This window comes from Herpailurus yagouaroundi, unplaced genomic scaffold (genome assembly GCF_014898765.1).
Source record: "Herpailurus yagouaroundi ecotype Mexico unplaced genomic scaffold, PumYag 198, whole genome shotgun sequence".
NCBI classification, from domain to species: domain Eukaryota; kingdom Metazoa; phylum Chordata; class Mammalia; order Carnivora; family Felidae; genus Herpailurus; species Herpailurus yagouaroundi.
In genome coordinates, this window is record NW_024412429.1 from 9,328,863 (window position 1) to 9,341,864 (window position 13,002).

Genomic DNA, 13,002 nt, shown 5'->3' on the forward strand with positions numbered 1-13,002 from the left:
TCCCTGAAATACTCCGCTTGGGTGGTCGGTTCCACGGACGTTTTTAACCGCACGCTCGTGTGCTAGGCGTGGATGGAGCTGCGTACCGCTCGGGGATCCCCCCGCTTCCTGGTCCAGGGTGCCACGTTGACAGAACTCGGCATGTTCCTACATGTTGAGCGATTGTACTCGTTTGGTGTTTGCGTTGGTTTGGTTTTTTTCCCTGCATTGGTTTAAAAACAGGTATTTTTATTAGATTATCTGCTTAACAGAGGCATGGAGCTGTGGGTTAATAGGTATACAAAAAATGGACCCTGAACTCAGTCGGTAGGTGTGGGTTATTTTAAAAACGTGTTTAATAAATCCAGTCAGCATGCCAAGTCTGGATAAATTCAGTATCTAAATTGTTCCAGAGCTCATTAGCCCCATCAGCCACATTCAAGCGCGATGATACTGTTCCCCAGCCCTGAAAGTCAAGTCCCCAGATCTATGTGCTAAACAGAACACAAGGCCACATCCCATTTGAACCTCTGTTCCCAAATCATGTTTCCTGCCTGAATCTCAGCCAACCTCCAAGACAGGTAGTGAGATTCTACCACCAGTCAGTTATCAGAAAGGGAAGTAGTGGGAGACAGAAAGATCCCGAACTCTGCCTTCAACAGGAGGACCTGGATCACAAAGAACTCTGATCACAGAGTTCACATTTAATTTCTTTTCAGTTTGGTGTGTCCCTAAAGAAAAATGCGATATAATCTGAGGGTGCTGAGGTTGGAGCTGACCTGGAAAGCGACTAACTCTATGTGTACATGGACACATGGAAGGACATGGAAGTTAGAGAAGAGAGTTGCCTGAGGTCATAGTGCTCACCAGGGCCCGGGCAGGTTCTGGCTGTGTGGCATCATAAGCCTGCTTACACTTGTCTTTTTGAAGATCCGTTTGTTTATCCTTCTGTGTCTTTCCAAGGCAGCACATGACACTGCAAAGGTCCCGCCTTCCCGTGAGTAGGTCATCAGGGGTGCCCTGGGTGCTTTCCGGGGCTCCTTCCCGCACCCCAGCCAGACTGCGCGTGTTTTCTTCTCGATGCCTTTGGAGTCTGTGTCCTTTTCTCAGTTGCTCCACCTGATTCTAGGTTTGGGCCAAACTACCAGGCGCTAGAATATGGTCCTTAAGTAGAAGGGGTTGAAAGACACTTGAGAGGTAAGCTCGTCCGAAGCCTTCTCTCCCACCGCATGAGCAACATGAGTCTCTTCTGTGGGGCCCGGCCCGGCCCATCCCCATCCCCGTCCCCGTCCCCATCCCCAGCGCTCTTGCTGGATCTGCCTGGATTCTAGTCCAGGGGTCTGACTTGATGGGGGGCCTCCCAGGCCAGCACCGCACAGCCAGGCGAGATCCTACGGTTCCGGAGGCAGTGAGAGAGCTGTGACTCTGTGTGCCCTTTGTTTCCATCATCACAACCTGTGTTCAGCTGTCACTTGAGGTGGAGTCAAGTAGACTTGTCCCTGCATTTTCCATTCCAAACTGCCATGTAAAACACTGCTGAAGCAGAAATGAAGGAATATTCTCCACACCTGTTCAAATTCCGCTTCCGTGTTGCGTATCTGCTTTAGTAAGCCAAGGATATTCGAGGGGAAGGGTGAAGTGTGTTTTTTCAGGAATATTGGATTTCCCTTGTAAGGAGGACTTACGGGTTGGTTTTTGGAATGGACTAAAGGAAAGCAGGTTAATTCAAGTGTGCCGTTTTGGGGAAGCCATAGAAATAGAAGTAAGGCTCTAAAATATACTCTGCGGGCAGTTACCCTGGAGTGAGGAGATTCATGCCACAGAGACGTGTGGCGGATCGGGGTACCCAGGGTTAGGCATTTCATTGTGCAAGGGTTCTGTCCACAGTGTGGTTCTGGAGTCTGTGATCTGCTTTGCCAAGGGGGCTGGCTGCCTCATAGCAGAGGGGAAGAGAAGTCTGAGCTGTGGCTGCGGCTATCAGCAGGGGTCTGACCCCGTGGGAAGGGAGGTGGAGCAGACAGAATCCTCTCACACTGGTTGGCACCCAGGCTAAGGCTCCAGTTTGGTGCATGGAGTGGAAAGACCAGATGCTTCTGTCTGTGGACCTTTCATAGGTCGTTCTGAGATCACCCGAAGAGGAAGGCAAGGCAGGTTTTATATCCAGATGCTGAGACGGAGGTTTATAGAGAGTGTGAAATTAGCAGGATTGGGTATGGAAAACCTGGTCTTCAGATCAGCGTTCCCTGCACTTCGCTGCCCTGACAGGACTTAGGCAGGGTTCCCAAGAGACTTGGGAGTCAGCACAGAACCATCCAAGTTCTTCCACATCGTGCCATGATGGGGCCCTGCCCCCCTCCCCCCATGGGAGAGTGGAACGAGTGGGATGGGAACAGGTCCCTCCTGGGGGTGTGACGACCAGGCTCCTGGAGCCCCAGCAAGTATCTTGTCCTCCAGCAGAGGAGAAGACACGCTCCCAAGCAGGAGTCTATTTGGAATTTCCAATTTTATTTTAAGCAAATGCTCCAGATACCTGATTTGTCATTTCTCATGTGTTTGGGTCTCTTTCCCTTTATGACATTTGAAGAATGGTAACCTTTTTATATAGAGGCTGAGCATTGTATGTCATGGGACTCAGCATTTAAACTGCAGCAAAGCCCTGGGACTCAGTTGTGATGATGTGTAACAGGTGTCCCCAGGAAGTTGCTTTTCTGTTCCTAAGACAAAAGAATAACCAGGATGGGATTCTGTCTGTAGTGGACCACAGGAGACTTTTTCTAGTGCTGTGGAGAATTTTAAAATGTGAAATCCTTATGATGACCTAGGTTGAATTACACCTTCCTATATCAGAATTCCAAATTTCTGGAGGTTGAAGGAATGCTAGTCATCCCTTGGTGTGTGAAGCATAACTCCCCTGCCCCCCCCTTCCCTGGAAGTTTGCCCCCATCTTTCTCCTGCCTCTCTGGGGACTGCTGTTGCCCTGTTCCCAGTTAAGCAGAGGCCTGGGCCACTGAGAAGCAGAGACAGGCAGCCAGGGAAGACCCAAGTACTCCTTTGCTTCACATTAGTGACTTTCAACCCCTTTTTCATGGGAGCACACCTGAATGGGGCATTCACACTGGGCCACACACACTCCCTGGTGTTCCCTGGTGGGGTCCGGCTGTGTGTGCTCGCTCCACCCCAGCTGGTTGTCTTTACTTGGGAAAGCATGGGTGGGGTAAGAGGAGCGGGGGCAAGAGTTTACAAGGTCTTAATGATTTTCTGAGATTTAAAGTGAACCCTGAATCTGCTCAAACATATGTTAAAAATAAGCCATCTATGGCTTTGGGAGGAGCAGCCTCTGTTGGTAACAGGAGAGGTGTGTGCAGTGGGACCGGGCAGCCGGCACCTGGCTCTCCTGGCGACCCTGCTGTGTCGTGTGCCTCCTGCCCTTCCAGACGTCAGCCTCTGCCCCTCTGTCTCATTCACGCAGGTGGTCAAGACCATCGGCCTTAGGGAAGTGTGGTACTTTGGCCTCCAGTATGTGGATAATAAAGGATTTCCTACCTGGTTGAAACTAGATAAAAAGGTAAGTCAGAGTTAACTATTCACAGGATATTTGGGTTTTGGTCTGCTCTGCTAACTTTGAAACTGGAACACCTTCTTCTGTCTTTTGTTTTTTGTTCTTTTTATTTGTGTAAAAGTTTCTATAGACAAAAAAGGTTACAGGTTTCCAGTAAATGGGGATATTGGTTGGAAATTAGATCCTGGGATTTCTCCTTACTGCTCACTCATTGGAGCATATGATAGTTAATTGCTTAGCTTTTAGTTGACCTTAGTTTTTTTCCCCCAATGAGATTGTTAATCTTCTAGACCATGAATCATTCACTGTTTTGTAAGAACCTGTTATTGCTTTGTTTGAACCTGTGATAGATTATCTTTCAACTCGAAAGACTGGATAATTCCATTAACAACTGTAAAGAAAAGCAGGAAGCTTAAATGTGTTTTCTCCACACAGTTTGAAAATGTCCCTTTTCCCAAACCTGCATCTTCCTCCCATATTACTACAGTAAGCCTGAGGGCAATTAGAGATGGCAATGGGCAGGGGGGTACATGAGCAGTTACTAAACATAAGTTCCGTGGCTCATGGCTCGACTGGCCGCGCGGGCAGATGCCAGGTTCACAGGTCACTAGGCAGGCCCTTTCTAAATTTGAGTTCTCTGGAATTGGTAACATTGTTCCCAGAAGTTGGGGCTGGTTCTAGTGGCTTGGTGAGTCCCTAACTGGCTGCTGCTAGACTTCCAGCTGAGTATGGGAGGGCGATAGGACTTTAACTGGCCTTTTCTTATGTGCTAAAAAGGTGACTTTTGGAGTGAACGCTATCTCCTGAAAACTGGCCTGCATGATCCTTTTGACCTGGTGGTTATGACCTGTGTTTAGGGAGCGGGGTGGGGGGGGGGGGGTTGGTCTCATCCTCTACACTTGCAGAGGGCATTTGGCTTTTGTCGTCCAGGTGTCTGCACAGGAGGTCAGAAAGGAGAATCCTCTCCAATTCAAGTTCCGGGCAAAGTTCTACCCTGAAGATGTGTCTGAGGAGCTCATCCAGGACATCACACAGAAGCTTTTCTTCCTCCAAGTGAAGGAGGGAATTCTCAGCGATGAGATTTACTGTCCTCCTGAGACCGCAGTGCTCCTGGGCTCTTATGCTGTGCAAGCCAAGTTCGGAGACTATAACAAAGAAACGCACAAGTCTGGGTACCTCAGCTCTGAGCGGCTGATCCCCCAAAGGTGAGCACAGGGTGGCCAGGCCTGGACGAGAGCGGCGGGTTGCACCCTTGAAGGGCATAGGTGGCGTGTGTGAGCAGAAGCAGTCGGCAAGCACAGGGGTAAATGCTTCTTGAGGCTGGGGCTCTAGCACCCGCTAATCTGCCTGCTGGCCCGCGTGTGCTCTGGCCGGTGTAGACGCTGACCCGCCATGGCCTCCCCTCGGGCACTGATCCACCTGTACAGGGTCTGTGATAAAGCAGGACGGGGACTATTCCTAGCTCTCCCTAGCGTATAATGATTTGGCCCCATTAAATCTGTTTGTATTCACTGATGGTCACATAAATTACCCCTTTTGGAAGAAGAGGCCCCTTAAAATATAAAATACCTTTTTAAAATTCTCCAGCAAGACTGGGTATGTCTCATTCCAGGTTCTAAGTCTTTCAGGTCGTTAATGGTCAGAAATGCTACACATCAGGAAGTAGAAACACTGTGTGGTCTTATTTGAAAGAAAACTCAGGTTTGCAGGTGAGCAGTGGCCTGCTGCTTGCCTTCTGTGGCCCTTTGTGGTGACAGTTCTGTGCCCTCTTCCTTTGCAACCCAGAGTCATGGACCAGCACAAGCTCACCAGGGACCAGTGGGAGGACCGGATCCAGGTGTGGCACGCGGAGCACCGCGGGATGCTCAAGTGAGTGCTGGGCGGCCCCTCCCTCCCGCCTGGCTCCTTTGCATGGAGTTCAGTTGGGGTCCCCAGGGTGGTGCTTCAGGAAACCCACGGGGCTGCAGCCTGGGTGCCACAGAGCAGTGAAAGGTAATGGTTGCACAGGAGGTTTTCCCTAAATAAAGCCGGGTGTTCCTGACTGGGGTAAGAAGCAATTTAGTTCAAGCTTAAGGCCCTAAAGTCTTCTCCCTTGTTTGTTTTAGAGGAGAGACCGTCCTGTGTCTAAAACACTGTTCTAGTCAAGGGGGAAAGAGCATTATTTTTCTTTCCTGTCGTAGAGGTGGTGGCTTGTTCATTGTCTGTAAAGTGTTTCCTTTCAAAGGTGTATAAATGGGAAAAAATTGATCCCAAGTGAGAACCCCTTGCTATTCAGGGAGCATGAAGGAGGGACATGATGTGACATGTGGCTATTAGGTGTAAGACGTGGCCACATTCTGTTGCCCTGGATTCTTCATCTCGGGCTTCACGAGCAATTCTCTGTGTCCCTCCACACAGCCTCAGAAGCTCATTTACAGTTTGGGCCTCACAGCCGTTGTGTCCTTCGAGTATCCTCTGCCCCAGGCATCTCTTGTTGGAGGGAAGGGACTCAAAGCCTAAGTGGCAAGTGCTGGTGAAATAGACAGTGGGAGTCCCTGCAGCAGTGTGTGGGCAAGAGAAAGATCGTGCCTACCGATACGATTTAAAAGGAAGATCTTTGTGTCCAGAGAAAGCAGCATGAGTCCGTTCAGTCCTTTCAGAATGTCTGAAGCGCATCGGTGGTCAGCATCCAGGACAGCTTGGGGCGCAGGCGTGGACAGTCAGCAGAGGGGCAGCCGCTAAGCCACGGCTGTGGGCCCACCCTGTACGACCTGCCTGAGGCCGAAGACCCTGGTGGATTCATGGCTCGGGACGCGGCTCTAATGACCACGCTTGTTTGTTCTGCCCGCCAGAGACAGTGCCATGTTGGAGTATCTGAAGATTGCCCAGGACCTGGAAATGTATGGGATCAATTACTTTGAGATCAAAAACAAGAAGGGAACAGACCTTTGGCTTGGAGTTGATGCCCTCGGACTGAATATTTATGAGAAAGATGATAAGTGAGTTGAACTTTGTAATTATCTTCGGTGGGTGGGGTATCGGGGCTGGAAACGGTGGAGAAAATGGCATCTGTGTGTGTAGTGTGTTTTGACACATTTGTCTAGCGCGTGACTCTCTTAAGCGCTTTTCAGCTGTGATGTGCCCACGTTGTGTCCAAGGTCAGCTCGAGGTGTTTGCCGTTTCTCTTCCGTCACTGTAGCCTGTTCACTAGCCCTGGTGTGTGCTGACCCGTGACCCCACATGCCGGAGCTGCAGGAAGGCCTCCCCTGCCCATCTGCTGAGGCCCGGCCACCAGCTGCCCATAGGCACCAGCACACCCACAGATACCACCCAGGCAGCCCTAGCTGTGCTGGTGGCTTAAGGCTTGTGCTAATCCAACCAGGGATGGTTACAGTGCTATCAGAGACCTTCAGGTTCTGTAAACAGTGGCTTATGTACAGACAGTTTAGCTAAATCCTCTGAGCCTGTGAGAGTATCTAATTGCCCCGTGCTAGCTGTGTGCGTTGAGTAAGGTCTGCAAGAGCCAGAGCCAGCGTGGAGCCAGCTGGGCCCTGCGGCTTCCTTTGCCCTTCCCTGTGGTTACAGACACTGCGCATGGGTGTCTGCTTTCTGCCAGGGAGCTGCCAGAGAAAAAGATCTGAGTCAGCGGGGGCAAGGTCTCCATGGTGTCTGTGGAGAACACATCTCCTCCCGTCGCAGCTCTTCTCCATGTCCGGGCTCTCGGACCCCCCCAAAACCCTCTCTCTGGCCTCCATGAAGGGCATGCTGCTGCCCGCGACTGGTGATGTCACGTGAAGAATCTGTCTTCTTGCCAGAACCCAGGGTACGGATACCTTTGACTTGGGTCAGGCAGAGGCCCATGGCAGGGGAGTGCCAGAATTGGAGGAGGACAGTCACTCTTACTGGAAGTTATGGTTCCAGTCAGGGAGAACTCTGGTTACGGTGTAGGACCTGATATGCTTATCAGAGAATGGCAGGAACTCCCCCAAGAATCTAGAAGTGAGTTATTGAGGACTCCTGGTGTGCTGCTTCCCCAAGTGTGCTGGCAGCAGTGTTGTAGGGAAACGTCAACGGTCCGGGAGACTCCAGAAACCAGCGCCTGGTCCGTCCGGAGGCGCCTCAGTTGGAGGGTGGTGGCTGGTAGCGGGTGGTGCACACACAGTGAGAACTCGGTGCCCTCGTGGGAACGTGTGTGGGAAACTGCCTGTGTCTCTGCACTCATTTCTTGAATGAGCAGATTTTGTAACATAGCCGTGGCCGGGGCTGTCCGGACAGGTTTTTCCAGCTGCAGGAAACAGCCACGGGCAGGAACTTGCTGATGTCAGCTGGTAACTACCTCCAGCCCACGTTAAATGTTAATTTTTCCCAAGTAAAAATTAGAGTTGCACGGCTCATTCAGTCGATCCCTGCTCTCCTCCCTCTGCCCCCACCCCCAGTTTACCAGTGAAACTGACAGTCCTCTCAAAGGGGTCTTCTCCCCAACAAAGACTGGGGCGTAGGGCGACCTCACTTCTGCCTCAGAGGGCACCCCTCTTTTCAGTTAGGAAGAAACACTTAGCCAGACATTCGGTCACCAGCGGGCCCAGGTGGTTCTCCTCGCCAGCAAGGATGGACAGCTTGCTTACCGGCGCCAGCAGGACCCTGCCTCGAGCCTGAGCCGCGCTGGGACAAGTCCTGGCTGTGGCGGGTGTTGGGTTACCCCCCTCAGTGCAGGGCCAGCAGTGAGAACTGATGTTCGTGGAGCGCTGTTCAAGTGAGAAATTGGATCTTTTGAGTATGTAAGTTGGGCGATGAGAGACTTAGTGCACCTGCAGATAAACAAATATACCTTTATTATCCCTTTTTAGAACTAAATATATCCTGGTTGGGAAATGTCTCTTGAGGTCCCTTTTCAGTGTGTACGTAACCACGGAGTGGGAACGCATGGGACAGAAAGCATCTTAGTCTTTTTCATTCCGTAAACCGTAGATGAAGAGGGAGCAAAGGAAGTTCCCATTAGTGTGTTATGTGATCCTACCTGGCATCGTCAGACCCAAAACAGAACCATGAGAGGAGTGCGCCCTTGCCCCCGCGTTTTTCAGTCCTGCGAGAGCACCTCTGTGCTCCCAGGGCTCACCCTCCCCCACCCTCCTCTCCTTGCAGCCTTCCTGGTCCTCCCAGGGGCAGGAGTCTGCGCCGTGTGACTCTCTGGGCCCTTGAAGGGAGCGAATGCTGCAGAGGGCTGTAGACAAGCTGGGGCCAAACAAGGACCAGTGTCTTTCTCCCTTAAATCTCTCGCTCAGAGTGGTAAATCACACACACTGATCTATACTTTTGTTAGCTTTATTATGTATATAGTAAGCCAGTGGTTATTGTTAGGTTCTATAGCATACTGGTTATATACAGCATACGTATACTACAGCATATAGTATATGCAGTACAGGATCGTAAAACTGTAATACAGTATATATAGTATTTATTTATCATGTAGATACTTAAGAAATTATTTCCAGTTTCTAAAATTACGCTCATAGGCACGATATGTTAATTTTGCCTCCACCCCCACCCCCCCTTTTTGTGTGTATGTTACATCTTTGTGCCTTAGTGCTAACAGGTTACCTATTTAAGAGAGGAGAGCAAAAGGCAGTTCTTTGGATTTGTGGGAGTTTTCTTTTACCAGATATGCAATTGTCAGATACTTCTCTCCTTTCTGGTCTTTGGAGCCCTAACTTGAACGTGGAACAGAATTTCCGGAAGGGAACAGGATTTCCGGAAGAGACCGTTGAAGGGAATACAGCTAATCCACTGAGAGTACTGAGTTTAAAAGTTCCCCTCAGACTGGCGGAGAGGAGGGTTTGGCCTCTGCGTGTCTGGATGTGCATGAGGGCCGAGGGAGAAGCGGTAGGACCTGGTTAGGAGTGGCTGGCAGGAGGTGGGCACAAGGGATGCGTGGGGACAGTTCCTTGACACGCCTGCCCTGCCAAGAGGTGGCGGCACGCCTGGATCGGCCCCTGCTGGTTCAGATCAGGATGTTTGCTTCTGTTGTAGGAGTGCCCGCAGAGCCGTCTGTGGAGCCCACAGTGACCTCCGGCCCCTTCCAACACCCCAGACCTTTTCTAAATGTTTTGTTTTTTTTTTTTTTAATTTTTTCTTTTTTTCAACGTTTATTCATTTTGGGGACAGAGAGAGACAGAGCATGAACGGGGGAGGGGCAGAGAGAGAGGGAGACACAGAATCGGAAACAGGCTCCAGGCTCTGAGCCATCAGCCCAGAGCCCGACGCGGGGCTCGAACTCACGGAGCGCGAGATCGTGACCTGGCTGAAGTCGGACGCTCAACCGACGGCGCCACCCAGGCGCCCCCTAAATGTTTTTAATGAAAAATTTCAAGCAAACCACAACATGGAGGGGATTTTATTGTGAATGTCCCGTGCCTGCAGAGATTCTGTCCTTAGCGCTTCACTGCTCAGCCTCGCGTCACTGCAACCTCGGGCCCCTTTCTTCCAGATACATTTCAGAGTAAATTGCAGGCATCTGTGTGCCTTCCCCAAAATGCATGTTGTTGACTAGAGCTCTTCGTGCTTGTCTTTTGTTTGATGTAATATTCAAGTACATTGAAATGCACACTTCTTAAGTGTTCATTTGTTGAGTCTATTTTTTTTAAGTTTGTTTATTTTGAGAGAGAGAGCAAGCAAGCAAGAACGGAGGAGGGGCGAGAGAGAGGGCGAGAATTCCAGGCAGGCTCTGCACTGTCATTGCAGAGCGCAGCGTAGGGCCCGGAGTCACAGAACGATGAGATTGGACGCTTGATGTACTGAGCCACCCAGGCAGCCCCATTTGCTGAGTTTGAACAGACATGTGCCTGAAAAATTCAGACTCTTGTCACGATACAGAAGAACAGTATCCTCACTCCCCCCACCTGCATACTTTGAATTTAAATTTTTTAGCCATTTATTTTTTTTCATTTGACATCATTTCAGACTTTAAAATTGTTCCAAAAGTAGCAGGTATGAAGAATTCCCATATGCCCTCAGCCAGCTGCTCCATGTGTTAACATCTTACATAACCACAGTCCAGGTCCGTGTTGACACGATGCTTTTCACAATATACAGACCCTATTTCCATTTTGCCCGGTTGTCACTAACGTCCTTTTTCTGCCCCAGGATCCTGCCCAGACTCACACCTGCACTTAGTTGCCTCCTCCCCAGTCTTGACCTTGACACTTTGGGAAGACTACTGGCCATTAACTCTTTAGAAAGTCCCTCAGCTTGGATCTGTGTCGTGTTTTCTCAGTTAGATTTGAGTTTTGCGCTTTGGGCAGGAATCCCACAGAGGTCTGTCATGCCTTCCCGGGGCCTCTCACGAGGCAGTGCGTGGTGTGGGAATATTTTACCACTGCTGGTGGTGTTAACTTTGGTGTCTGGTCAGGGTGCTGTCTGCCAGGCTTCTTTGTGAAGTTACTGTCCTTCCCTTTGTGGTCAGTAAGTACATTTCAGGCAGACACTTGGGAACTATGTAAATACCCTGTTTCTCATTATACTTTAATCTCTTCTAGCATCCATTCGCAAGTCTTAAACAATTATTACTTTGGTTTTGAGGAAACAGTGATCCCCCCCCACACACACACAAAAAAAAACCTGAACATTTCTTTTACATGTATGGTTTCTGAACAGAGTCAGTTTTCTACTCATGGATGTTTTATTCTACAGGCTATAATCTATTACCATTATTATTTTGTTCAAATTAAGATTTGCCTTTAGGATCCCTTTCGAGTTGGCTCCTGTGCCCTTTTGATATGACCCCATTTTTAATTTTTTTTTTTTTTGTTTATTCATCTTGAGAGAGAGAGAACATTTGTGGGGGAGGAGCAGAGAGAGGGAGAGAGCAAATCCCAAGCAGGCTCCACTCTGTCAGCACAGGGCCCGATGTGGGGCCTGAACCCACAAAACTGCAAGATCATGACCTGAGCTGAAACCAAGAGTCCCAAGAGTCAGTCGCTCAACCAGCTGAGCCACCCAGGCACCCCAGACAGACCCCGTTATTTTTTTGAGCACTTCTTTACTTCCTGGCTCCTCAAGATGTTCCAGGATCATCTTGTACTTTTCCTCCTCCAGCCCTGGAATCAGCTGTTTCTCTAAAGAGCTCTGGTCCCTGTTTGGAGAATCCCATTTTTAAAAAAAATACGTAGTCCCATCTCTGATCCTACAGTTAGGTTTCTGAACGGCTGTAAACCGTTATATGAGGTTCCAGAGTCTTAAAAAGATAGACTTTACAGACACCTCAGAAAGCAAGCAGAGGGCTGGAGGGCATGGTGACCGGACGCCCAATCCTTAAAATTAAAAGAAAGATGTCTGTCTAACCTGAAGGTCCAGGTTTTCTGGGATTAGAATTGTTTTGAGAACCCCATATAAAGCTAGAAGCCTCAGGGCTGCCTGGGCAGCTCAGTCAGTTAGGTCGACACTTGATTTCGGCTCAGGTCATAATCTCACAGTTTGAGGGTTTGAGCCCCGCATCAGGCTCCACACTGATAGCCCGGAGCCTGCTTGGGATTCTCTCTCTGCACCTCCCCCACTCACACATGTATGCACACTCTCTCTCAAAATAAACTTAAAAAGAAGAGGCAGAATCTTAAAAAAACAAACAAACAAAAAAAAAAACAAAACAAAAACTGAGCACCTGAGATCCTTGCCTCCTTGGCATTCTGAGTGTTGGAAATCTGGCTGCAGTGGTGACTGCACAGGTGAGAAATGAGCTAGCAGAGAGGCCTCGTGCTGTGGAGCGGGTGCTACGAAGCAGCAGATGTCTACCTGTTGTCCCTCTTACAGCCATGTAAGGACCTGGGTTAAAGCCAGCAGTGGGACTAGGTGGTATCCTGAGTTCCTTTCTGGTGCTCAGAGGCCTGCAAGCAACGTCACCTCTTTGCTCAGTAGCAGAGTGAACGTCTTACATGTCTGACTGTGTGAGGCATGTTGGCCAGGTACGTTTCAGCAGGCATTGGTGACCCTGGAGGACAGAGCTGTAAAAAGGCGAATGCCAAAAAGGACTGGCCAGTGCCCTGACCTCATTCCTCCAGGTGTGTGGAACTGCTGTGTCCCAGAAGAGCCATCTGTGAGGCTTGGGTGTCCTCTCTTGGCCATCAGAAGCCACCCTGCCACCTTGACCTGGCTTGTCATAGCAAACCTACATTGCCCATCAGTTTTTATTTAAACGTGTTGGTAGGCAATTGGTTTCTGTCCATCTCTGCTTATTTTCTAAATTGAAAGTTTTTATGAACTGGGGGAAAGGTTGGGTTTTGATGGTAGGATCTTTGGATGGTGGTTTGAGGGTCTGTCATTCTAGACTGTGTCCATGGTAATATGTTGAAAGCATAGGGCGAAAGAGATGAAGAACAGGGGCGGGTCGTGTGGTAAGAGCCATGTGGTTGGTCTTAACCCTCTGGAGAACTTCTCCTGGGAATGCTAAAGAGCCAGAGTTTGAGCCAGTGGTCGGCTAGTAGCGACCAAGCAGG

The 13,002-nt window shown here is 49.7% G+C and overlaps 1 protein-coding gene across 1 annotated transcript in view; it reads left to right on the top strand.

Moving 5' to 3' along the window:
• The window catches only part of EZR (ezrin), a 51,195-nt gene that overhangs the window by 26,735 nt on the left and 11,458 nt on the right, over positions 1–13,002 (top strand). The window contains 4 exon segments of the mRNA XM_040448744.1: positions 3,449–3,544; positions 4,469–4,743; positions 5,324–5,407; positions 6,370–6,516. Of these exon segments, the coding sequence (XP_040304678.1) occupies positions 3,449–3,544; positions 4,469–4,743; positions 5,324–5,407; positions 6,370–6,516 (602 nt within the window).